The sequence below is a fragment of the Cherax quadricarinatus genome, chromosome 6, assembly GCF_038502225.1.
Source record: "Cherax quadricarinatus isolate ZL_2023a chromosome 6, ASM3850222v1, whole genome shotgun sequence".
Classification (NCBI taxonomy): domain Eukaryota; kingdom Metazoa; phylum Arthropoda; class Malacostraca; order Decapoda; family Parastacidae; genus Cherax; species Cherax quadricarinatus.
This window is the reverse complement of record NC_091297.1, coordinates 18,628,920-18,655,669: the sequence shown is the minus strand read 5'-3', so window position 1 is coordinate 18,655,669 and position 26,750 is coordinate 18,628,920. Positions and strand designations below refer to the sequence as shown.

The 26,750-nt window shown below is 39.0% G+C and overlaps 2 protein-coding genes across 2 annotated transcripts in view; one reads left to right on the top strand and one right to left on the bottom strand.

The window, feature by feature from the left end:
• Positions 1-11,108, top strand: part of LOC138851553 (uncharacterized) — a 63,902-nt gene extending 52,794 nt beyond the window's left edge. Inside the window, exon 5 of the mRNA XM_070080795.1 lies at positions 10,649-11,108. Within this exon, the coding sequence (XP_069936896.1) occupies positions 10,649-10,669 (21 nt within the window). The 3' untranslated portion in view covers positions 10,670-11,108. The remainder of the gene's footprint in view (positions 1-10,648) is intronic.
• Positions 11,109-11,690: 582 nt separating this feature from the next.
• Positions 11,691-26,750, bottom strand: part of chico (insulin receptor substrate 1 chico) — a gene marked incomplete in the record, with an annotated part of 785,196 nt that continues 770,136 nt past the window's right edge. Inside the window, 1 exon segment of the mRNA XM_053781624.2 lies at positions 11,691-14,491. Coding sequence (XP_053637599.1) covers positions 11,818-14,491 — 2,674 coding nt within the window.

The following is a 26,750-nucleotide window of genomic DNA, read 5'->3' as shown; positions in this document are numbered from 1 at the left end:
CCTCCAGACTGAAATAACTAATTTATTGCAATACAGTACAGTAGGACCCCTGCATTCACAGGGGATATATTCCATGAAGTAGTGAACCCTATATACAAGTCTTTCATTTACATACTTTATATACTTAGAAGCATCAGGGAAGAGAGAGGTGAAGGTTTATAAACTAAAAGAGGAGGCAGTTAGGGTAAGATATAAACAGCTATTGGAGGATAGATGGGCAAATGAGAGCATAGGCAATGGGGTCGAAGAGGTATGGGGTAGGTTTAAAAATGTAGTGTTAGTGTTCAGCAGAAGTTTGTGGTTACAGGGAAGTGGGTGCGGGAGGGAAGAGGAGCGATTGGTGGAATGATGATGTTTGTAGAGTAGTAAGGGAGAAAAAGTTAGCATATGAGAAGTTTTTACAAAGTAGAAGTGATGCAAGGAGGGAAGAGTATATGGAGAAAAAGAGAGAGGTTAAGAGAGTGGTGAAGCAATGTAAAAAGAGAGCAAATGAGAGAGTGGGTGAGATGTTATCAACAAATTTTGTTGAAAATAAGAAAAAGTTTTGGAGTGAGATTAACAAGTTAAGGAAGCCTAGAGAACAAATGGATTTGTCACTTAAAAATAGGAGAGGAGAGTTATTAAATGGAGAGTTAGAGGTATTGGGAAGATGGAAGGAATATTTTGAGGAATTGTTAAATGTTGATGAAGATAGGGAAGCTATGATTTTGTGTATAGGGCAAGGAGGAATAACATCTTGTAGGAGTGAGGAAGAGCCAGTTGTGAGTGTGGGGAAAGTTCGTGAAGCAGTAGGTAAAATGAAAGGGGGTAAGGCAGCCGGGATTGATGGGATAAAGATAGAAATGTTAAAAGCAGATGGGGATATAGTTTTGGAGTGGTTGGTGCAATTATTTAATAAATGTATGGATGAGGGTAAGGTATCTAGGGATTGGCAGACAGCTTGCATAGTTCCTTTGTATAAAGGCAAAGGGGACAAAAGAGAGTGCAAAAATTATAGGGGGATAAGTCTGTTGAGTATACCTGGTAAAGTGTATGGTAGTTATTATTGAAAGAATTATGAGTAAGACGGAGAATAGGATAGCAGATGAACAAGGAGGCTTTAGGAAAGGTAGGGGGTGTGTGGACCAGGTGTTTACAGTGAAACATATAAGTGAACAGTATTTAGATAAGGCTAAAGAGGTTTTTGTGGCATTAATGGATTTGGAAAAAGCGTATGACAGGGTGGATAGGGGGGCAATGTTGCAAGTGTATGGTGTAGAAGGTAGGTTACTGAAAGCAGTGAAGAGTTTTTACGAGGATAGTGAGGCTCAAGTTAGAGTATGTAGGAAAGAGGGAGATTATTTCCCAGTAAAAGTAGGCCTTAGGCAAGGATGTGTGATGTCACCGTGTTTGTTTAATATATTTATAGATGGGGTTGTAAGAGAAGTAAATGCGAGGGTCTTGGCAAGAGGCTTGGAGTTAAAAGGTAAAGAATCGCACATAAAGTGGGAGTTGTCACAGTTGCTCTGCTGATGACACTGTGCTCTTGGGAGATTCTGAAGAGAAGTTGCAGAGATTGGTGGATGAATTTGGTAGGGTATGCAAAAGAAGAAAATTGAAAGTGAATACAGGAAAGAGTAAGGTTATGAGGATAACAAAAAGATTAGATGATGAAAGATTGGATATCAGATTGGAGGGAGAGAGTATGGAGGAGGTGAATGTATTCAGATATTTGGGAGTGGACGTGTCAGTGGATGGGTCTATGAAAGATGAGGTGAATCATAGAATTGATGAGGGGAAAAGGGGTGAGCAGTGCACTTAGGAGTCTGTGGAGACAAAGAACTTTGTCCTTGGAGGCAAAGAGGGGAATGTATGAGAGTATAGTTTTACCAACGCTCTTATATGGGTGTGAAGCATGGAGGCAGTGGAGATGTCATGTCTGAGGGCAATGTGTGGTGTGAATATAATGCAGAGAATTCGTAGTTTGGAAGTTAGGAGGAGGTGCGGGATTACCAAAACTGTTGTCCAGAGGGCTGAGGAAGGGTTGTTGAGGTGGTTCGGACATGTAGAGAGAATGGAGCGAAACAGAATGACTTCAAGAGTGTATCAGTCTCTAGTGGAAGGAAGGCAGGGTAGGGGTCGGCCTAGGAAAGGTTGGAGGGAGGAGGTAAAGGAGGTTTTGTGTGCGAGGGGCTTGGACTTCCAGCAGGCATGCGTGAGCGTGTTTGATAGGAGTGAATGGAGACAAGTGATTTTTAATACTTGATGTGCTGTTGGAGTGTGAGAAAAGTAACATTTATGAAGGGATTCAGGGAAACCGGCAGGCCGGACTTGAGTCCTGGAGATGGGAAGTACAGTGCCTGCACTCTGAAGGAGGGGTGTTAATGTTGCAGTTTAACCCTTTGAGGGTTTTCGTCGTACTAGTACGTCTTACACGTAGGGGTTTTTGACGTACTAGTACGCATAAATTCTAGCGGCCTCAAATCTAGTGGGAGAAAGCTGGTAGGCCTTCATATGAAAGAATGGGTCTATGTGGTCAGTGTGCACAGTCTAAAAAAAATCCTGGAGCACACAGTGCATAATGGGAAAAAAAAAACTTTGTCCATTTTTTTGGAATAAATCAGCGACTTTCCAGTGTATTTTCGTATGGTATTTATTGTTGTATTCTAGTTTTCTTGGTCTCGTTTTATAGAATGGAAGACATATTACAGAAATTGAGATGATTTTGGCTGGTTTTACAATGAAAGGTGCCTTGAAATTGAGCTCAAAGTAGCAGAAATGTTCGATTTTTACTAAACTTCAAAAGTAAACAAATCGTGCCAAGCGTGCAATACACGTCAACTGGTGAGTCTAATGTTCTTTCACAAGTGCACCAATAATATTTATACCATTTTTTACACTAATGCAGTAGTCTGCATAACAGTAAATCTTATATTTTTTGTGAGAATAAAAATTCAAAATGGAAAGCAAAAGAATATAAGAGGGACCTTGAGACGTGACTAATGACTAGAGAAAATGTCATTTTAGTGCCAGGAATGTCTTTCTTGTTTATCCTGGACCCTATTCGGAAATTGGCATCTTTTGAAATTTGTGTGAAATTGGCAAAATTGCTAAATTCTGACCACTGTACTGGATAGTTGAATTTCATAAATGGGTTGTTTCTTGCACCCATTCGATAGAAAAAATGGAGTTCTAGCGAAATATTCATGTTTTTTGTCGACTAGTACAGCGAAATTGGCCCAAAATGGGGCTCAAAGTGGGCAAAATTGCCGATGCGTAAACATCGCCGAGACCGCTAACTTTGCGAGAGCATAATTCCGTAAGTTTTCTATCAAATTTCAAACTTTTGGTGTCTTTATGATCGGGAAAAGATTCTCTATCTTTTCATAAGAGAAAATAATTTTTTTTTTTTTTTTAAATTTGGCCGACCTTGAGAACGAGTTTCGGAGAGGGCCTGTCGACCCTCAAAGGGTTAAAAACTGTAGTGTAAAGCACCCTTCTGGCAAGACAGTGATGGAGTGAATGATGGTGAAAGTTTTTCTTTTTCGAGCCACCCTGCCTTGGTGGGAAATCGGCCAGTTAATAAAAAAATAATAAAAAACTTATGATGTTGAGTTTTGGAGGGGTGTATGGATGCAGGCTGGAAGCAACGAGGTGGTGTGACGATGACCATGTGGGTGTCAGTGTTGGTGGCCCAGTGTGGGAAGTAGTGTGGATGATGGGTGACTGAGTGGGTGAGTGTGCAGCTGGTGTGGGCAGTAATTAAGGTGGCTGGTGTCTACATGACTACGAGTGTAGATGGCATGGTAAGGTTTGGGTGTGGGGCTGTGAGCACTAGAAATTATGGGGGAATGGTGAGAGAAAGCACAAGTAAGATGTGGGACCATGTGAGCTTGAAGCTGTGGGGGAGTGGTGAGTGAAAGCATGAGTAAGGGCCCACACCACCACCATCACTGCCACCACCCATCACCACCACCACCTCCCACTGTAACCACTTCGCACTGCCACCATTACTACTGTTGCTGCTGCTGCTGAGAAGAAGAAAAAGAAGAATTTTGGCAGTGCCAATATGTGCCTGTTTTCTGCCAAATCTTAATGAAACTTTATATAACCATGTTTAATGCACTCTTATTCAAAGAGTAAAAAGAAAAAATGAATGAAATAAGACAATATATAAAAAAAATGAAACCTCAAATTGCAACCTCCTTAACCCTTAAACTGTCCAAACGTAGACCTACATTTGTATGCGTAGTGCTCCAAACGTAGATCTACGTTTTATTTTTCATTCCTTCAAATTTGGCGCAATAGGCTTGAGTCGCCTAGACATGAAAGAATGTGTCTGCGCACTCAGTGTGCACAGTAATAAAAAAAATCAGTAACCACTTAGTACCTTGTGAGTGCACCAGTTAGAGCAAATAGCATGTCAGACACCAGGGATTCACTGATGCCATGTCACATTAACACTACCCTTTTAACCCTTTCAGGGTCCAGAGGCCAAATTTCAAAGGGTGCACCAGTGTCCAAGAATTTAAAAAAAAAATTTGTTATTTTTTCTTATGAAATGGTAGAGAATCTTTTTCTCAAGGTAATAAAACAAAAAATACGAAATTTGATGGAAAATTGACGAAATTATGCTCTCGCGAATTTTGATGTGTCAGCGATATTTACGAATCGGCAATTTTGCCGGCTTTGACTCCCATTTTAGGCTAATTACATTATTCCAGTCAACCAAAATTCTTAGCAATTTCACTAGTATTACTTCTATTCTATCAATTGAGCACAAGAAATCGCCCAGTCAACTGTCTCAACTACAAAATAAAGTGATCGGAAATTGGCAATTTGGCCAATTTAACACAAAGTTCAAAATATTCCAGTTTCAAAATAGGGTCCAAAATAAACAATGCAGGCATTCCTGGCACTAAACTAACATTTCCTCTGCTCATTAGTTATGTTTTCAGGCTTTGCAAATGAATTCCATTTTGATTTTTTATTCACATAATGAATTTTTATTCAAGCCAAAAAATAGAAAATTTACTGTTATGCAATAATGTAATAATTATATAAATATCATCATCACATTTGTGAGTGTATATTAGACCCACCAGTTGGCATGTATTAGATGTGTGAGGTCGTTTGTTTTCTCTTGAACATCGACAAAAATTTAACATTTCCGCTACTTTGAGCTCAGTTTCAAGCCATTTCCAGTACTAAAATCATCTCTATTTTTGTAATATATCTTCCATTCTATCAGATGAGACCAAGAAATCGCAAATACAACTATAAAAAACATACGAAAAAACACTGCAAAGTCGCTGTTTTAATCGAAAATCACGGTCTCAGTTTTTTTCCCTCATTATACACTGTGTGCTGCAGGATTTGTTTTATGTGGTGCACACATACCATATAGATGTATTCTCTCATATCTAGGCCCAAATTTACCACTCACAGCTTATCAGAATGAGCTTAGCTCATGGCGTAGATCTACAGTTTGGACCCTGAACATAAAGCCGTAGATCTAAGAGAAAAGTAAAAATAGGTTAGATAAATACACGAGTGAGTGTGGGTGGGTGTGAGTTGGACCTGACTAGCTTGTGCTACTAGGTCTGATGTCATGCTCCTTCCTTCAGTGGATGTGACCTGACTAGGTGGGTCATTGGTCTAAGCCAGGGGGTGGGGGTGACATGGACCTGCCTTGCATGGGCCACTAGGCCTGTTGCAGTGTTCCTTCTTTCTTGTATTCTTATGTCTTTGCCAGGCTGGCCGGCTGGCTGCCAGGCTTTGGCTGTCTCTGGCTGTCTATATCTCTGTATCTATCTATATCTCTTATGTCTATATCTCTATCTATCTCTGTCTCTCTCTCACATGTATACGTAAGTACAGTTATTATACATAGTGTAAATTACCTAGGATAACCCAAAATTCCAGGCAAATATAGACAGACAAACATGTTTGTGTATCAGTGAAAACAAGTAAAGCCAGGGTTCCCCAGTGCCCATTTATCAAATGTCACTGAGCTGTCAACAGTTATCATAACACCATTCTTCAAGGAGTTTGATATATACTCCAGGCACACACAGGCAGACAGAAAGACAGATAAGCAGAGACAGGCAGACAGACAGACAAGACATGTTTGTGTGTAACAGTGATAAATACAGGAGGGTTAGCTGGAGCAGTTCACATTTATCAAATGTCACTGGGCTGTCAACAGTATAGGGAAGCTTTTCATAACATCATGCTGCAAGGTATACTCCAGCATGTCTAAAACATTGTTGGGACCTATAAATACTTTTTGTATATACAGTGGACCCCCGCATAACGATCACCTCCGAATGCGACCAATTATGTAAGTGTATTTATGTAAGTGCGTTTGTACGTGTATGTTTGGGGGTATGAAATGGACTAATCTACTTCACAATATTCCTTATGGGAACAAATTCGGTCAGTACTGGCACCTGAACATACTTCTGGAGTGAAAAAATATCGTTAACCGGGGGTCCACTGTATTTCTAGACAATAGTCAATGACCAGGGCAGGTGAAAATGTTCACCTGTCAATGTGATTGTGACTATTTGAGTACTATTTCAGTGCCTAATATTAGTGTCAGTACAAAGATTGGCAATGAAGTCACAAGAACTATTATAAATTGTAATTATCAGAACATAAAAAATATATAAACTAAAATAAAAACAACTGAAAAAGGTATATCAGCAACACTTCTGCAAGTGGCAGGAGTAGATTGTTCCTATCAAGTGAGCATCCAGAGCCAACTTTGCGGTCTTAGTAAGTACTGACTCTAAATTTTTTTTTAATCTTATAACATGTAGAAAAATATGCTCTTCATTTAAAAAAAAAAGACAATTTTTTTTTTTTTCAAAATATTCGGAGCGCTACACGAGTGAACGTAGATCTATGTTTGGACAGTTTAACCCTTTCAGGGTTGAGAGGCCCTCTCCTAAACTTGTTCTCAGGGTCAAAAATTTTTTGGAAAAAAAAAATTTTTTTTCTTATGAAAAGGCAGAGAATCTTTTCCCGGTCATAATGACACCAAAAGTATGAAATTTAATGGAAAACTTATAGAATTATGCTCTCGCGAAGTTAGTCTCGATGTTTACGCATCGGCGATTTCGCCCACTTTGAGCCCTATTTTTGGCCAATTCCAGTGTACTAGTCGACAAAAATCATAACTATTTCGCTAGAACTCCATTTTTTCTATCGAATGAGTACAAGAAACCACCCATTTACTGATTTAATCTATCCAATAAAGTGGTCAGAAATTAGCAATTTTGCCAATTTCACACAAATTTCAAAAGATGCCAGTTTCCAAATAGGGCCCAGAATAAGCCAGACAGACATTCCTGGCACTAAAATAACATTTCCTCTGTTCATTAGTCATGTCCCCACGCCCCTCTTACATTTCTTTTGCTTTCCACTTTGAATTTTTATTCTCGCAAAAAATAGAAGATTTATTGTTATGCAGACTACTGTATTAGTGTAGAAATGATATCAGGACACTTGTGAAAGAATATTAGACTCGCCAGATTTTTTTATACTGTGCACACTGACCACATAGACCCATTCTTTCATATGTAGGCCTACCAGCTTTCTCTCGCTATATTTGAAGGCGCTATAATTTAGGCGTACTAGTACGTCAATAACCCTGGTACGTAAGCCGTACTAGTATGTCGGAAACCCTGAAAGGGTTAAGGGTTAATATTTTCAGGCTGATGTAACCGCGTATAACTGAAACTGTGGATACGAGACCTGCGGATACAGGACCTGTAGATACAGCAGTCCTACTGTAGTATTGCACATCATACATTTTTATCAGTTATTTTATTCTTGCTATTATTTTCACAATTGAAGCCTGCATTGAATGAACTTTCTTTGGCTAAAATTGTAACCATATTCCTTAAATGCTTAGAAAATTTTAAATCTTACCACAGAATTAAATTTACAATGGCTATATATACCTGTAATATAACAGTAATTTGTACCTTAGATAAATATATTTTATGTAAGCTGATAAAAATTTTATTTTTATCATTTGCTTCTGAAGTTTTTCAATAAATTTCATTTTAGTTTACTAAATTTTTTGTAGGATTTAGGCAGTGCCTAATGGGTAATACTGCCATGGTTTGAAACACTATTATTTATGGTCAAACACTATTTATCGTCTATCACCCCCTCCAGGGAGGTTCCTTGATGCTGGTGAGGGCTTCTTGATCTAGGAAATTGGATCTGTGCTCTGGTTCCCTGAATTGAGCCTGAATATCTTCCCATATGCCCCCCCACGTGCACTGTATAATCCTACAGGTTTAGCGCTTCCCCATAATTATAATAATAATATGGTCTATCACAATCTTGTTGGAACAGTTGTACAATTTCAGTAATAATGCCTGTGCTTGGAATGATAGCATGTGGAACCCACAGCTAAGTACAGTGGAACCCCGGTTATTGGCCGTAATCCATTCCATAAGGTCGGCCTAAATCCGAAAAGGCCAAAAACCGAAGCAATATTTCCCATAAGAATTAATGTAAATCCAATTAATCCGTTTCAGACACTCAAAAATATTAACAAAAAATACATTTTTTAAAGATTAACTGTAGTTTTACATACAGAAAAAATTATAAATATAAAGCACAAATTTTAATGATAAATGAACATTACATACCTTTATTGAAGACTTGTTGGCGTATTGAAGAAGGCAAGGAGGGGAGAGGGAGTTGGGAATCCCCCTCTATAAGGTATCAAAACCCTCTCTAGGGTTACTTCCCTTCTTTGTCCTTTACTGTCACAGTACATTCATTACTTACTTTAAAATATTTGTAGTCTTAATGTAGGGTGAGAGGTGAGTAGTACTTATTTGTAGGATGTTGGTGTAGGCAGCGGTAGATGTAGGTACACGTATGTAGCCCCCCTGGGCTACACTGCACAACTATATTATTACTGTCTTCACTGAGTTTAATCATTTCTAACAACTACCTTTAGATGCCATCATAAACAAAGGGAGAAGTAATGAATAATTCATACCAAGAATTGTAAACAATCGCGTATGAAGGGCGGTGACTGGGCCAGACACTAGTTTCAGAGTTTTCTCTAATGCTGACTCAGAGAAAACATAATGTTTACTCTTCACCCAACTCACCACTCGCAATGTTTATATGCCATGTGCTATGTAATGTGTTTCTTATATAATTTTGAAGAAAATATCATAGCTGGATTAATGAAAATGTCTATATTAACCTCAAATTAGACATTTAATGTGCCCAAGAGTGATTATTATTAACCCTTAAATGGTCCAAATAGATTGACATTCAAATCCGTAGTGCTTCAAAAGTAGATCTATTTTTTTTTACACATTTTCAAATGTAAAAAACAAAAAGATGATGTACATTTTTTACATATTTTCAAATGTTGAAAAAACATATATATACGTTTGGACCGTTTAAGGGTTAAGCATACATCACATAAACATTGCATGTTTTTATATACAGTAGACCGTAATTTAACACGGTTTTGTCTGGCATGTTTTGGTTATAGCACGATCGAAGAATTGTGGCATACTTTTGTTTAACACTTCATGAAATGAATTTAACATGGTTGCAGTAGGGGAAAAAATTTTGAGCCGAGTCAGAAAGCGTTGGATGCTTTGTGTGGGTGCGGGCAGGCGGATGCGTTTGGTACGGCGGACCATTGTCAACTCTATGAAAACTGCGTGGCTGTACGAAAATTGGGACAAAATTTTGATGAAAAAAGCTATCGAAAACTGAATCCTATGAAAACCAGGGCACATGAAAGCCGAGGTTATTAATTTACAATCATGAGGAAGTAAAAAACTTTTAGGAGTCAGGCATTACCTGGGGAATAGTATGTAATCAGGCTTGATCCAAGGGAAGGGTATCTCTAATTGACTTAAGAAATCGTAATGACACGATTGCAAATAAACCATACCCCCGGCCGGGATTGAACCCGCGGTCATAGTCTCAAAACTCCAGCCCGTCGCGTTAGCCACTAGACCAGCTAGCCACTTTAAGATTCATCCAACTAGGTATATTTCTACACCATAGGAAGGTTAGCACAGGCACCTCTGTGACCACAAATGCAAGTTTTTACAGACGAATCTCCAGCTAGCGTGGCCGTGACGAACTCTAGCTCAAGTCCCTTCACTGCCGTCAACATGACTTAAGAAATCGTAATGATACGATTGCAAATAAACCATATGGTTTATTTGCAATCGTGTCATTACGATTTCTTAAGTCATGTTGACGGCAGTGAAGGGACTTGAGCTAGAGTTCGTCACGGCCACGCTAGCTGGAGATTCGTCTGTAAAAACTTGCATTTGTGGTCACAGAGGTGCCTGTGCTAACCTTCCTATGGTGTAGAAATATACCTAGTTGGATGAATCTTAAAGTGGCTAGCTGGTCTAGTGGCTAACGTGACGGGCTGGAGTTTTGAGACTCTATGACCGCGGGTTCAATCCCGGCCGGGGGTATGGTATCTCTAATTCTTTAGATCAAGGCACCCCTCCCTAACTTGTCTATGGAACTGAGCTCTCACAGTGCATTTTCCAAAATTTTAAAAAACTTTAGGATTGTAGGATAATATGCAGAAATAATATGAGAACAAACAACACTTTGCAAAAAATCTAACTGAATATTTTTCTTTCAGCAATACACTAAGGAGGAATAATAAAACAGATGCTACTGTATAAATCTACACTGTACAGAGAGAATCTTGCATAACAATAAGTTTGTAGAAACAATGTAGCATGAACTACTTTCAAGAACATCTTAACATAATAGTTATTTAGCAAGTTGTTAAAGTACTTGAACATACAAGACAGTGAACCTTTACTGATATTCTAGATGATATATGCTCTCTCTCCATAACTGTGACACTGTATGCATTTTATAGTTCCTAAATGTTTGCAAGTCTCACAAAACAACTGACTGTTTCATCTTGTCATTACCAAAGACTAATATGTTTGCTGTAAAATATATTTTCACAGTTTTCTAATTAAAAGCTTTTAAATCCAAATATCTAAAGTACAGTATTTTCAGTATTGTATTGGTAGTTTTTCTTTTAACCTTGAAGCAATGGAAATTTTAAAATAAAATTTTATGTATAATGCATTATTTTACTTTCCTCATACCCTTCACAGGAGGCTCTCTAATTAATGCTGGTGAAGATCTTAGTTCAAAGAATTGGACTTTTCTTTCCCTTCCTCAGATTGAACCCAATTGCCCCTTATTTCTCAGGCACTGCATGACCCCATTGACTGTTAAAGATCCTACACAACCATCACTAATATACTAATCTACACTTTGGTTGGTTGGCAAATAATCCATATTATTAGACATGTTTTTACATGTATCTGTACACTACTGCATAAACTGAAGCCTAGTTTCTTATCACATTTGAAATTTCGAAACAGTTCTCTATCTTTTCAATCACAAATTTATTTTTAAATATCTACCTACACTTTACTATTCACATTTTTCTTAATTAAATTATTCATTAAAATATTCTCTTTTCATTTTTATTGCAGTCTGGCATCACTTTTCATATCTTTGTTTTTCAACTTTACACTTCAATGTTCAGTTATTACTACGGATATTCATATATTTTTTTCTATATAAAAGGCCGAATCTACAATGTGAAAAATATCCAAGTGATTTTAGATTCAATGATGACAAAATAAAACAATAAATAGTACTCACATGTTTTTACTTTTATTAACTTAATTACTTAATTTTATAAATCATTTATACAGTTTTGATTTGCGTGGGTGTAGGAATTGAAGGAGAGGTATGTGTGTTAGGGGAGGCAGGAGAATGTTAATGTCGGTGGTCACGTGAGAGTGAGGTAGTCCGCAAACCCTCACTCTTAGTGAAGTCTATTTGAGCATAACTGAGGGGTTCATCATCTCCAACCGTGGGTTCTTGAATACACGCTCCTTGAGTAACTGTCGTGCTTACAGCTCGACGCGCTGTTCGGGGTGATGGCCTAACACCCTCACATTTAGCTGGACCTAGGTCTAAGGCGACATAATTTAGCCCAGTGTCTCCACTGCTAACAACTGCTGAGGACTGTTGACTGGATACTGATGAAGGAACAGTGGAATGAGCTACCAATTCTGTCGGGGTATCTTGAACACGACTTGTTACATTTGACCCTCCCTCTCGCCGTCCCACACCCAAGTTAACCACAGTACAGGTGGATGAAGCAGAGGAGAGTCCACCCTCACTAAGGGATGATACAGAGGATACGGAGCCACCCAAAGTAGGAGAAGTAGGTGGCGAATATGACACTGGGGAGGAACATGCTGAAGCTGCCCGCCCATTGCTACCCTGACTTCCAGAACCACTTCTTGGTTCTGAGAGCTGTTTCTTAACACGCACCTCACTGCCTACGGAACTTCCTTCTGGCGCTCCTGGCCCACTGTGACTCCGGCAGCGCTCATTAGAGCTGCTGCCAACTGAGCTACTAAAATTAAGTCGTTCAAGGGTAGCAGTGAGGGAAGGCTCTGGTCGACCACCAAGTAATGCCGGGGGAATGTCTGGTCGCTGAGTTACCATTCGAGGAGAAGAGGGCTTAGGTGGTGGAGGTTGTCCAGGAGTCATCAGTAAGTAACCACTCTCGCCACCACCTTCAGTCCCCCCACTACTGCTAGAAATACTTAATCTTTCACTATCTTTTTGACTCTGTTGCCTAGAAATTCCTTGTCCTATATTAGGGCTACTCTTATCACTGGTATCACTACTTCCAGGAATATTACTTTTGGTACTGGGAGGCATCATATTCAGAGGAGGAGGAGGAGGCTGAGCAGGGGCTAGAGAAGAACTACCACCATGTACAGACTCAGAACGTCCTCCAGGGCACATATTAACATACTCATGAGGTTTGTGTGTGTCACTTTCCGAAACTTTACCAGATCCCATTGGAGATACATTCATATAATCCAAAGACACTGATGAATTAGAAACTTTTCGCTGTCTAACTTCTGTTGTTGTAGTTTTATCACAAGAACCAAGTGCTAAATTAACATATGCCCCTTGATCACTGCCACTGGTATTAACCTGCTGCTGACTGCTGCTGCTGTCTTTACATAATGATTCTAAGTCAATAGATCCCCAATTTTCCTCCTGCTTTGCATCTGCCTGAGATGTGGCATCAAAGATCCCTGAAATTCTCTTGCTACCATCATTAATATTTAATGTTTGTTTACTCTGCTGCTCACCACTATTAGGAACTGTCTGTGAGGATGTAGTGACACCCACATTATCATGAGATATGGCACTCTCTTCAGCCTCTCTACTTGACTCTTTAATACAGCTTGTGCCAATGCCTGAGCTTAAGCTGGAGGTCATTCCCCCAGAGCTCTCCTTCACAACACTGTCTCGACGACCATCCTTATCATCCCTGTTTTTACTTCGAGTCAAACTTGAAAATGGACTAGGAGTTCCTCGATTTGATTTTGGAAGTGGACTACCTGTGGGGGAGAGAGGTGTCTTAGGAGGTGTGCCCGAGTTTTTACGACCTAGAAGAGTGGTCAGGGAAGATAACGGGCTTGTACCTTTTTTACTTACTTCATGTAGTCCTTCACTATCACTGCTTTTTCCTATAACATTTATTGGTTCAGATTTCTTTCTTTTAGTGCTTTCCTTAAATGATTTTCGCTTACTACTTTTCTTCTCTTTTTTCTTATGCCTTTCCCCATCAAGTGAATGGGAAGAGGAGTCAATGTTACTACGAAAGTCTACGGGAATATATTCATCCAACTGAGTAGTAGTGTCTTGGGAAGACAATACATTTAAGGTGGACGAAATCTTTCTGACTCTAGCACCAATGGAAGATGAGCTGTTTGAAGTTGTGGACAATGAAGAAACTGAGGTTAGAGGGAGTGGCCCTAAACCTTTCCCTTGACTCATATCTACATAGCCATCATGAGACCCTGAAGACCCTAATCGATCACTGCCTCTGGACATGTCTACATAAGGATCTGCAAATGAAGTCTGTCTAATCAATGAATCCCTACTACTCATATCCAAGTATTCTGAGGTACATAAAGGTTGAGTTGTAGTTATGGCAGGTTTCATGGGAAGATACCCATCATAAGAGTCTGAGGTCTTGCGATGAGGGCTTGGATTAATATCAATTTCATAGTAGTTGCCCCTTTCAGAAAGCTCAATACTCTTAGCAGATAACTCACTCTCGGATTTCTTCTTGTCCCGTTTTATGGAATCGAATACAGATGATTTGCCATTCCCAGAGGATTTTGAATTTGAACGATGCCTCTGACCAGTCAGAGTTCTTTTAATGCTTTCAAAGCTGCTACTCTTCTTTTCCTTGTCAGCAGATATACTGTCACAGCTTTTGTTTTTTGAAAAGTCAAATTCCATCAGGTCATTATTACGTTCTTGGCTTCGAGTGTGAAGAAATCCTTTGAAGAAGGTTCCTGGAGTGCCCGACCATGAATTAGATATTGGTGATGATCCCAATATGGGAGCACTGTAAACAGAAAAAAGTAAATATTAATTTAATAATAAGAAGCCATACATTATTGGTGTTTAAAATGAAATGTTAATGTATGTAAGGTATGCCTTAGTATTTATGGAAATTTAATTTATAATCTTAAGGTAAAAACTAGTTTTGCTAATCTATTCAGCTCTATGTCAGAAATAAAATTACTTAAGAGGCAAATTTCCCAATGCAGAATGACTGAGAGACACAGATAATGAATACACTTAAAACTTCATGCATAGAAAATATAAAGTTTATGAAGGAAATTATCTTTCAACTACTATTTTCAAACTAACAAATGAGGAACTTTAATAGTATTTGTTGAAAACAATCACAAAATATTACACCAAAAATGATCTCTTAAGTAATACCAAACACATCTACCTACTGGGTATTTTCAAAATAATATTTCTGTCTTAGGCTATAAACTACAAATCATAAAAAAAATTCCATTTCCTAGAAAATAAGAACGACAATCTATGATGTACTACAATGGGAAAATCTTCTTGATATCACTGAGAGCTCATTCCTTCATGTGACTATGCTCATATGCGAGATGAATTTTTCCCTCTTATATCTACTGTCTCACGTTTACACAAAAAATGAATAACAATACAGACTGAGGGGTTTGGGATACTGGCAGTTTGGAGGGATATGTTGTGTATCTTTATACGTATATGCTTCTACACTGTTGTATTCTGAGCACCTCTGCAAAAACAGTGATTGTGTGTGTGTGTGGTGAAAGTGTTGAATGATGATGAAAGTATTTTCTTTTTGGGGATTTTCTTTCTTTTGGGTCACCCTGCCTCGGTGGGAGATGGCCGACTTATTAAAAAAAAAAAAAGACTGAAATATTGTTAGCAATACTTTATTCCTAAACCTTAATGGAATCAATACACTTACTTTATTAATACACTTAACTACACACTGATTTAAATATAAAATTTTTTTGACATCTTTTAGACCTTGGGAAAAATGTAAGAAATAAATGCTGAGATTAAATTTATTGACTTCAAAAGAAGATAGTATTTTACATCATGAGTGCATATATATTATGTTTTAATCACAGATAATGTGTTTTGATATGTGTAATATTAACAGCTCAAGTCACCTTAATACAAAAGCCAATTTTTGATGCAAAAATAAAACATGCAATGCAAATTCAAAATGTTTTCTCATAAGACTTCACTTTCTGGTGTGACTGCAAATATTGTCCATTTGTCACATATGACTTCACTTCCTGGTACCACTGCAGATACTGTGCATTTCCAAAAGTCCCTAAACTGCTTCATTGCCCATTATGAGATATATGTCAAATAGCTACACTCAAAACTTGAACCATTCTCAATATAGTACAGTGAACCCTCGACCAATGATGGCATCGTATAACGTTAAATCCGACAAGCGATACATTTTAACGCAAAAATTTTGCCTCGACTAGCGCTAAAAAACTCGACCAACGCGATTCGTTCCGTTGAAGACGCGTCCACGTGTGGCCTGAGCGCGCCTCACTTGCCCCGTGGGTGCCAGTGTTTACAAGCCAGCCACCGCGGTCACATCCAAACATACAATCGGAACATTTCATATTATCACAGTGTTTTTAGTGATTGCACCTGTAAAATAAGTCACCATGGGCCCCAAGAAAACTTCTAGTGCCAACCCTATGATAAAAAGGGTGAGAATTAGTATGGAAATTAAGAAAGATTTTGAAGGGTTTGGGGCTAACCCTGAGACACCTATGCCAGTAGTGGAATCCATTGTGCCTACTTCAAAGATTAAGGAAATGTGTGCAAAGTGGGTTGAACTGCAAACCTTTATGGATGAAAATCACCCTAACACAGCTATTGCAATCCGTGCTGGTGACTATTATAATGACAATGTTATGGCCCATTTTAGACAAATCTTAAAGGAACAGGCGGTACAGAGCTCTATGGATAGATATGTTGTGCGACAGAGGTCCAGCGACTCTCAAGCTGGTTCTAGTGGCATTAAAAGAAGGGAAGTAACCCCACAAAAGGACTTGACACCTCAAGTCCTAATGGAAGGGGATTCCCCTTCTAAACACTAACACCATCCACACTCTCCCCTCCCATCCCATCAATCATCACCAGATCTTCAATAAAGGTAAGTGTCATGTAATTGTACATGTCTTCTTCAGTTTGTGTGTATTAAAATTAATATTTCATGTGGTAAAATTTTTTTTTTCAATACTTTGGGGGTGTCAGGAACGGATTAATTTGATTTCCATTATTTCTTATGGGGAAAATTAACTCGACTAACGATAATTTCGACTAACGATGAGCTCTCAGGAATGGATTAATATCGTTGGTCGAGGGTCCACTGTATTAACAAACTTATTTATCTAAGAACAGGCAACCCTCATTCAATGGGTCCCCATTGAAGAATGCCTCACTAAACTCTGCACAATATTTTCACTCTGGGCAACAGCTGTGCTTTCCCAAGAATAACAAGAAGCAAAGAGTGCAGACTAAGAATATCAGAGGTTCTATTGTAAAAATGCACATTCTCAGTCTTCAGACTGTAAAAGGCTTTACCCTGTCAGAAGACTCAGCAGCATGATCCAACTTTCATTTATGTTCACAGTTCTAGATACAACTTTCCATGTTAAAGTTTGCCCCAATCCACTTGATGCAACAAGAGTATGATTAGATCTTGGTAGCCTTTTAATAAATGTTTCCTGTACAAAATGTTCTCCCTTTTACATACCAATAGGTAGTACATGTGATGATTCAAACCCATTAAATCTAGGAAAATAAGTTTCCTCTTCTATATTTAACCAGCAGGACTCTAGATCACAAGCTACCCCAAGACTTTCAGAGATCAATACAATATTTCTCCCACAGAATGAAATACTAAATAAGTTTACTAAAATTCTTATTCAGAGTAACTAGAAGGAATCACAGGTCTTCTATCTCACTACAACTATTACAATTTGTTGAGTCACAAGCTAGGAGTTTAAAAGCAATGCATCAGTTCTTGTTCAAGTTCATTATCGTACTTCCATAAGATCTCTTGGAGATTCCACTCAAATGCATGAAAAGAGATCCTTCATTGCACCAAGTCCAATTGCCAGGTTAACCATTGGCCACAGGGCCTGTGTGTACTCACCTATCTTTATTCACCTATTTGTGGTTGCAGGGGTCATCTTGGCTCATGGCCCTGCTTCTTAATTTGCCACCAACCAGATTTACTCTTAGTCTTGTGGGCCCAGCCATACCAATTTATAAAACTATGTATGAAGCCTGCCTCCACTACTTCTATGTCCAGATTACTGCACTTCCTAACCACTTTGAGGCTGAAGAAATACTTCCTGACATCCATGTCTAACTTCCAACTGTGTCCTCATTTTCCTATGCCCTGCCTCTTAGTCTAAACCTATCAAACCCTCTGAGTACTTTGTACTTTATTATTATATCTCTTCTGTTCTTTCTGTCCTCTAGAGATGTCAGGTTCAGCTCAGGTTCACTCTTTTCTCACAGCTCATTTCCTTTAGTTTAGAGACTAGTGTGCTTGAATACCTTTGAACTTTCTCTAATTTCTTATATTTTTTTCCAGTAACTTTTGTGGCCTGTGAGACCAGTATAATGCATAATGTATATACAGTGGAAACTCGGTTTTTGTATGCCCTAGTTTGTATGTAAAATTATAGTTATTCTCTGTAAAATGTATTTTTTTTTTAATATTTCCCATAAGAAATAATGTAAATCTAATTAATCCATTCCAGACACCCAAAAATATTAACAAAAAATACATTTTATAGAGAACTATAGTTTTACATACAAACTAGGGCATATGAAAACCAAGGTTCCACTGTATGTACACTCATTGTATTCAACACAATATCCGCACTAACATTTTCATCATTACAGCCTCTCTTCACTTAGTGACATACTCGTTTACTGACGACTCAGACTTACAACGGGCTCTCTGACCAGTATGAGTACCTATATAATGTACAGTAGGGCCCCACTTATACGGCGGGTTAGGTTCCAGGCTGTCGCCGGAAAGCAGACATCGCCGGAAGGGAGAACTCCATTTTTTTCCATTTATAAATGCATATAAATGCCAGACAACAAGTTTACACTAAATTATATTAAGTTACTAATAGAACTAGGCATTAAAAACACACAAAGTAAAATAGTCACAGTAAATTCATTACTTATCTTAAAGTATTTGTAATCTTAATGTAGGGAGAGAGGTGAGTAGTACTTATTTGTAGGAAGTCAGGTGCATATAGCCCAGGTGTAGGTAGCACTGGCTCCCAGTCTCATACTTAATATACGATATTTAAAACATCCCAGATAGGTAAAATGCACATACAGTACACTCATTATTTACCTTAAATTATGTATAGTCTTAATATAGGAAGAGAGGTGAGTAGTATTTGTATAAAGTCAGTGTAGGTAGCCAGTAGGTGTAGCCTGGGCTACACCTGCCAGCTACCTACACTGTGGCCTAGAGCCATATTATTAACATCGACATGCCTTGTTCACTGAATTTAATCATTTCTAACAACTATCTTTAGATGCCATCATAAACGAAGGTAGAAGTAATAAATAATTCATGCCGAAAATTGTAAACAAAAGCGGAGTGGGGGAGTGGGTGGGCCAAACGCAGATTCATACACGTTTTCTCTGAGGGCTGAACAGAGAAAACGTAATGTTGTCCCTCCACCCAGCTCCACAAGTATTATTATCAGAGCATATAAAATATGCAATAAATGCCAGACAACAAGTTTACACTAACTTATATTAAGTTAGCAATAGAAATAGGCATTAAAAACACAATAAAAGGTAAGATACACACAGAGTACACTTATTACTTACCTTAAAATATTAATATTAATGTGTGAGAGGTGAGTGGCAGGGTGTTTATTGAATAAAATCAGAATGGCACACCATCATCCTCTAATTTGGCACATAAAGCAAGAGGCTTACAACTTCTCTTTTTATCACAGCTAACCTTAGACGCCATCGTCAATGACAGCCAACTAGTTAACGAAAGAGTAAACGAGAGAGAGAACGATATACAGAATTGAGACAATGTAAGAACACAAACTGAACAGGTAGTGGACGATCACTTGGTCAGGCGAAATAAATGCGTATTAATAGGTAATACATATTTTAAGAAAGAGGATAAATAAGTATACAAGATATGATGTAGGGCGAAATGACAGTAGTTTGTTGGATTATGTATTGGTAGATAAAAGACTGTCGAGTAGACTTCAGGATGTACATGTTTATAGAGGGGCCACAGATATATCAGATCACTTTCTAGTTGAAGCTACACTGAGAGTAAAAGGTAGATGGGATACAAGGAGAATAGAAGCATCAGGGAAGAGAGAGGTGAAGGTTTATAAACTAAAAGAGGAGGCAGTTAGGGTAAGATATAAACAGCTATTGGAGGATAGATGGGCTAATGAGAGCATAGGCAATGGGGTCGAAGAGGTATGGGGTAGGTTTAAAAATGTAGTGTTAGTGTTCAGCAGAAGTTTGTGGTTACAGGAAAGTGGGTGCGGGAGGGAAGAGGAGCAATTGGTGGAATGATGATGTAAAGAGAGTAGTAAGGGAGAAAAAGTTAGCATGAGAAGTTTTTACAAAGTAGAAGTGATGCAAGGAGGGAAGAGTATATGGAGAAAAAGAGAGAGGTTAAGAGAGTGGTGAAGCAATGTAAAAAGAGAGCAAATGAGAGAGTGGGTGAGATGTTATCAACAAATTTTGTTGAAAATAAGAAAAAGTTTTGGAGTGAGATTAACAAGTTAAGAAAGCCTAGAGAACAAATGGATTTGTCAGATAACCCTTTGAGGGTCGACAGGCCCTCTCCGAAATTCGTTCTCAGGGTCGGCCAAATTTAAAAAAAAAAAAAATTATTTTCTCTTATGAAAAGATAGAAAATCTTTTCCCGATCATAAAGACACCAAAAGTTTGAAATTTGATAGAAAACTCACGGAATTATGCTCTCGCAAAGTTAGCGGTCTCGGCGATGTTTACACATCGGCGATTTTGCCCACTTTGAGCCCCATTTTCGGCCAATTTCACTGTACTAGTCGACAAAAAACATGAATATTTCGCTAGAACTCCATTTTTTCTATCGAATGGGTGCAAGAAACCACTCATTTATGAAATTCAACTATCCAGTACAGTGGTCAGAATTTAGCAATTTTGCCAATTTCACACAAACTTTAAAAGATGCCAATTTCCGAATAGGGTCCAGAATAAACAAGAAAGACATTCCTGGCACTAAAATGACATTTCCTCTAGTCATTAGTCACGTCTCAAGGCCCCTCTTATATTCTTTTGCTTTCCACTTTGAATTTTTATTTTCACAAAAAATATAAGATTTACTGTTATGCAGACTACTGCATTAGTGTAAAAAATGGTATAAATATTATTGGTGCACTTGTGAAAGAATATTAGACTCACCAGTTGACGTGTATTGCACGCTTGGCACGATTTGTTTACTTTTGAAGTTTGGTAAAAATCGAACATTTCTGCTACTTTGAGCTCAATTTCAAGGCACCTTTCTTTGTAAAACCAGTCAAAATCATCTCAATTTCTGTAATATGTCTCACTAGACGCTCTGTTATCTCCGATCATCCTTTGTATCTCTATGGCTCCCGTATCCCCGAACGTGATACAGTCAGGTTTCTAGGCCTTCTCTTTGACCGTCGGTTAACCTGGAAACCTCACATTACCTCTCTGAAGGCAACTTGTCACAGCCGGCTAAACCTTCTTAAAACCCTTGCTCATCTTTCCTGGGGAGCTGATCGTCGAACTCTGCTTCGCCTACATTCAGCCCTCGTTTTATCGAAACTCGATTATGGTGACCAGATTTATTCCGCGGCCTCTCCTGCTACTCCCTCTAGCCTTAACTCTATCCATCACCAAGGCTTACGTTTGTGCCTTGGTGCTTTTCGCTCTTCCCCTGTTGAGAGCCTCTATACAGAAGCAAATGTTCCATCCTTGTCTGATCGCCGTGATGCCCATTGCCTTCGTTACTATGTACGCTCTCACGATCTACACAATCCTTCCATTTATAGAATGGTCACCGATATTAGTAGACATTCTTTATTCGTTCGCCGCCCCTGTTTGCTCCGTCCCTTTTCTCTTCGCCTACTTTCACTCTTGTCTTCCCTTCAGTTACCACCTTTATATGTTCATGTAGCATCTCACTTTTCCCTACCCCCCTGGGAAGTTCCAGCTGTTCGGGTCTGTTCTTTCTCACTCCCTTGCTCGAAAGCTCAACTGCCTACGGTGGCTTCCCGCTCTCTTTTTCTTGATCACTTCCACTCTCATTCTCATGCCACCGCTGTGTACACAGATGGCTCTAAGTCTTCAGACGGCGTCGGATTCGCAGCAGTGTTTCCGGACAGCGTCGTACGAGGGCATTTACTATCTTCAGCTAGCATTTTTACTGCTGAACTGTATGCCATTCTTGCAGCACTTATTCGTATCGCATCTATGCCTGTGTCATCATTTGTAGTAGTCTCAGACTCCCTTAGTGCTCTACAGGCTATACGAAAATTTGATACATCTCATCCCCTAGTTCTCCGTATCCAACTTTGGCTACGCCGTATCTCTACCAAACATAAAGATATTGTTTTTTGTTGGGTCCCTGGTCATGTCGACGTACAGGGCAATGAACAGGCAGACACTGCTGCGCGGTCAGCAGTATATGACCTACCAATTTCCTATCGAGGTGTTCCATTTCTAGACTATTTTGCTGCAATAGCTACCCACCTTCGCACCCGTTGGCAACAACGTTGGTCAACTCTGCTCGGTAACAAACTTCATTCTATTAAACCGAGCATAGGTTACTGGCCGTCTTCTTGTCATCAGTGCCGAGGTTGGGAGACCACTCTCTCCCGCCTTCGCATTGGCCACACTCGTCTTACTCATGGGTATCTCATGGAGAGGCACCCTGTTCCTCTCTGTGAGCAGTGTCAAGTTCCAGTATCGATTAGCCACATTCTGTTAGACTGCCCTCTCTATCAACGAGCACGCAGAATTTACCTCCAACGTCGTCTTCGTTCTCCTACTCTCTCTTTACCTTCCCTTCTTGCTGATGGACCCTCCTTTAATCCTGACTCTCTCATTGACTTCTTGACAACGACTGATTTACTCCACAAACTCTGATGATACTTTTCACACTCCCCTCAGCCCTTTCTGGTTCAGTCTTTTGCTGCCCTTTACCCTTTCACCATCCACTGCCCCGCTGTTATCCGTAACCTGTTGCTCATCCATCTCCCTTTTGCCACCTGATGCCCTCGCTTCCTTCCTGCCCTGCAGCGCTGTATAGTCCTTGTGGCTTAGCGCTTCTTTTTGATTATAATAATAATAATAATCTGTAATATGTCTTCCATTCTATAAAATGAGACCAAGAAAACTAGAATACAACAATAAATACCATACGAAAATACACTGCAAAGTCGATGATTTATTAAAAAAAATGGTCAAAGTTTTTTTTTTCTCATTATGCACTGTGTGCTGTAGGATTTTTTTTAGACTGTGCACACTGACCATATAGACCCATTCTTTCATATGAAGGCCTACCAGCTTTCTCCCACTAGATTTGAGGCCGCTAGAATTTATGAGTACTAGTACGTCAAAAACCCCTACGCGTAAGACGTACTAGTACGACGAAAACCCTCAAAGGGTTAAAAATAGGAGAGGAGAGTTATTAAATGGAGAGTTAGACGTATTGGGAAGATGGAGGGAATATTTTGAGGAATTGTTAAATGTTGATGAAGATAGGGAAGCAGTGATTTCGTGTATAGGGCAAGGAGGAATAACATCTTGTAGGAGTGAGGAAGAGACAGTTGTGAGTGTGGGGGAAGTTCGTGAGGCAGTAGGTAAAATGAAAGGGGGTAAGGCAGCCGGGATTGATGGGATAAAGATAGAAATGTTAAAAGCAGGTGGGGATATAGTTTTGGAGTGGTTGGTGCAATTATTTAATAAATGTATGGAAGAGGGTAAGGTACCTAGGGATTGGCAGAGAGCATGCATAGTTCCTTTGTATAAAGGCAAAGGGGATAAAAGAGAGTGCAAAAATTATAGGGGGATAAGTCTGCTGAGTATACCTGGTAAAGTGTATGGTAGAGTTATTATTGAAAGAATTAAGAGTAAGACGGAGAATAGGATAGCAGATGAACAAGGAGGCTTTAGGAAAGGTAGGGGGTGTGTGGACCAGGTGTTTACAGTGAAACATATAAGTGAACAGTATTTAGATAAGGCTAAAGAGGTCTTTGTGGCATTTATGGATTTGGAAAAGGCGTATGACAGGGTGGATAGGGGGGCAATGTGGCAGATGTTGCAAGTGTATGGTGTAGGAGGTAGGTTACTGAAAGCAGTGAAGAGTTTTTACGAGGATAGTGAGGCTCAAGTTAGAGGATGTAGGAAAGAGGGAAATTATTTCCCAGTAAAAGTAGGCCTTAGACAAGGATGTGTGATGTCACCGTGGTTGTTTAATATATTTATAGATGGGGTTGTAAGAGAAGTAAATGCGAGGGTCTTGGCAAGAGGCGTGGAGTTAAAAGATAAAGAATCACACTCAAAGTGGGAGTTGTCACAGCTGCTCTTTGCTGATGACACTGCTCTTGGGAGATTCTGAAGAGAAGTTGCAGAGATTGGTGGATGAATTTGGTAGGGTGTGCAAAAGAAGAAAATTAAAGGTGAATACAGGAAAGAGTAAGGTTATAAGGATAACAAAAAGATTAGGTGATGAAAGATTGAATATCAGATTGGAGGGAGAGAGTATGGAGGAGGTGAATGTATTCAGATATTTGGGAGTGGACGTGTCAGCGGATGGGTCTATGAAAGATGAGGTGAATCATAGAATTGATGAGGGGAAAAGAGTGAGTGGTGCACTTAGGAGTCTGTGGAGACAAAGAGGGGAATGTATGAGAGTATAGTTTTTACCAACGCTCTTATATGGGTGTGAAGCATGGGTGACGAATGTTGCAGCGAGGAGAAGGCTGGAGGCAGTGGAGATGTCATGTCTGAGGACAATGTGTGGTGTGAATATAATGCAGAGAATTCGTAGTTTGGAAGTTAGGAGGAGGTGCAGGATTACCAAAACTGTTGTCCAGAGGGCTGAGGAAGGGTTGCTGAGGTGGTTCGGACATGTAGAGAGAATGGAGTGAAACAGAATGACTTCAAGAGTGTATCAGTCTGTAGTGGAAGGAAGGCGGGGTAGGGGTCGGCCTAGGAAAGGTTGGAGAGAGGGGGTAAAGGAGGTTTTGTGTGCGAGGGGCTTGGACTTCCAGCAGGCATGCGTGAGCGTGTTTGATAGGAGTGAATGGAGACAAATGGTTTTTAATACTTGACATGCTGTTGGAGTGTGAGCAAAGTAACATTTATGAAGGGGTTCAGGGAAATCGGCAGGCCGGACTTGAGTCCTGGAGATGGGAAGTACAGTGCCTGCACTCTGAAGGAGGGGTGTTAATATTGCAGTTTTAAAACTGTAGTGTAAAGCACCCTTCTGGCAAGACAGTGATGGAGTGAATGATGGTGAAAGTTTTTCTTTTTCTGGCCACCCTGCCTTGGTGGGAATCGGCCAGTGTGATAATAAAAAAAATAAAAATAATATGTGTCTATACTTTTAGTTCATTCACGTCCATTTGTAAGATTTTGTAAAACAATTACCTCAATATTTTTTTATTATAATAATAATTACCTCACAATACAAATATTCTTACATTGTGTACAAGTTGTTGAAGTTAGTTCAGAATAAACAAACAGCAACACACCATTTTTAGAGTGAATGAAGATAATAATATTAATAATAATAATATTATTATTATTATTTATTATAAAAAACACTAAAGCCACAAGGGTCGTGAATTGCTATACATAGAGTAAAGGCATGCGAAAAGAATATTTTTCTACAGTTACCCCCAGTGTTTGACTAGAGAAAACGTAATTCTTCCGACACTACCTACACAGCTGCTTTGTAAATAAATCTCATATGTACATCAATTTTTTATTCTGCGTGTATGTATCATGTTTATATGCTATGTAATGGGTTTCATACATAATTTTGAGGAAAATATCATAGATGGATTAATGAAAATGAATATATTGATGTAAAATAAGACATTTAGTGTGCCCAAGAGTGATTATTATTACGTAGTATTGGCGTCATGAGTAGAGAGAGACTTAATGTGTGCCTGCACACCAGTACAGTGTGTAAGTATATTTAGGTACATGTACACATAAGTATAATTATCAGAGTACATATAAAATATGCAGTAACTTTAAAACACTTGAAATTTTGGAAAGTTTCCTGACATAATAGATGTGGTCATGGAAAATGTAAACAAACCGGGTGGGGGTGCCGTATTTAAAAGATCGCTTGCTGTATAGCAAATTTTGGTCGTAATTTGACATCGCTGTATTAGCGGAACTCCGTAAGGCAAAACGCCGTAAAGCGGGGCCTTACTGTATATTAAAGCTGATTTCCTTTATTCTGTTAATTACAATATACAGTACACTACTGTATAAACATTTAAAAATAAATCAGAAATGTTATAAATGGTGCAAAGGTGACATTAAACTAATATAAAAGATGGTTGACACAAACCCACTACCATTATAGTATGCTCCTCACTTAGCAACAAATTCGTTTACCGACGTGGTTTTAGGAAAGGAACTCCATCATTAAGTGAGAAGAGGCTGTATAGTGTTTACAAAACTTGTTTACGCCAAAAAAAACATGGAAAATTGTTGTATATTAGTAATGTTCTATTATATATTTATATATGTACAGTCACTGGACATGTTCCTAGAACTGCTGCAGTGTGTGAAAGTCTTTGAAACAAGGTGTCATGCACAGTGGTGTCTTACATTCCTCACACAAACTGAGTGTCTTTGCATCTTTGTGGCTGTCATTTTGTATATGAACAGACCACGTCTCTTCTGAGCCCATTTCTTCTTAGTTGAAGGAAGCTGTATTAAGAAGTGCTCATCTTCCTGCCTCAAATGAGTGGGTAATTGGTGATCAGTTCATGGACGGTTTTGTATAGCAGAGGGTTTGACCTGGCACTCCATTATTAGTTGTCCGATGACAGATAAACAAAATTTCACCATACAGTGGTCTGTTGCCAGTCTTCATTTGCTACATATATGCACTGAGCACTGAAATGTCCATGAGGTGGAAGAAAAGTTTCATGTACCATTTGTAAGTCTTACGAACACAATCAGCCAATCCAATTTGCATATCACATTTG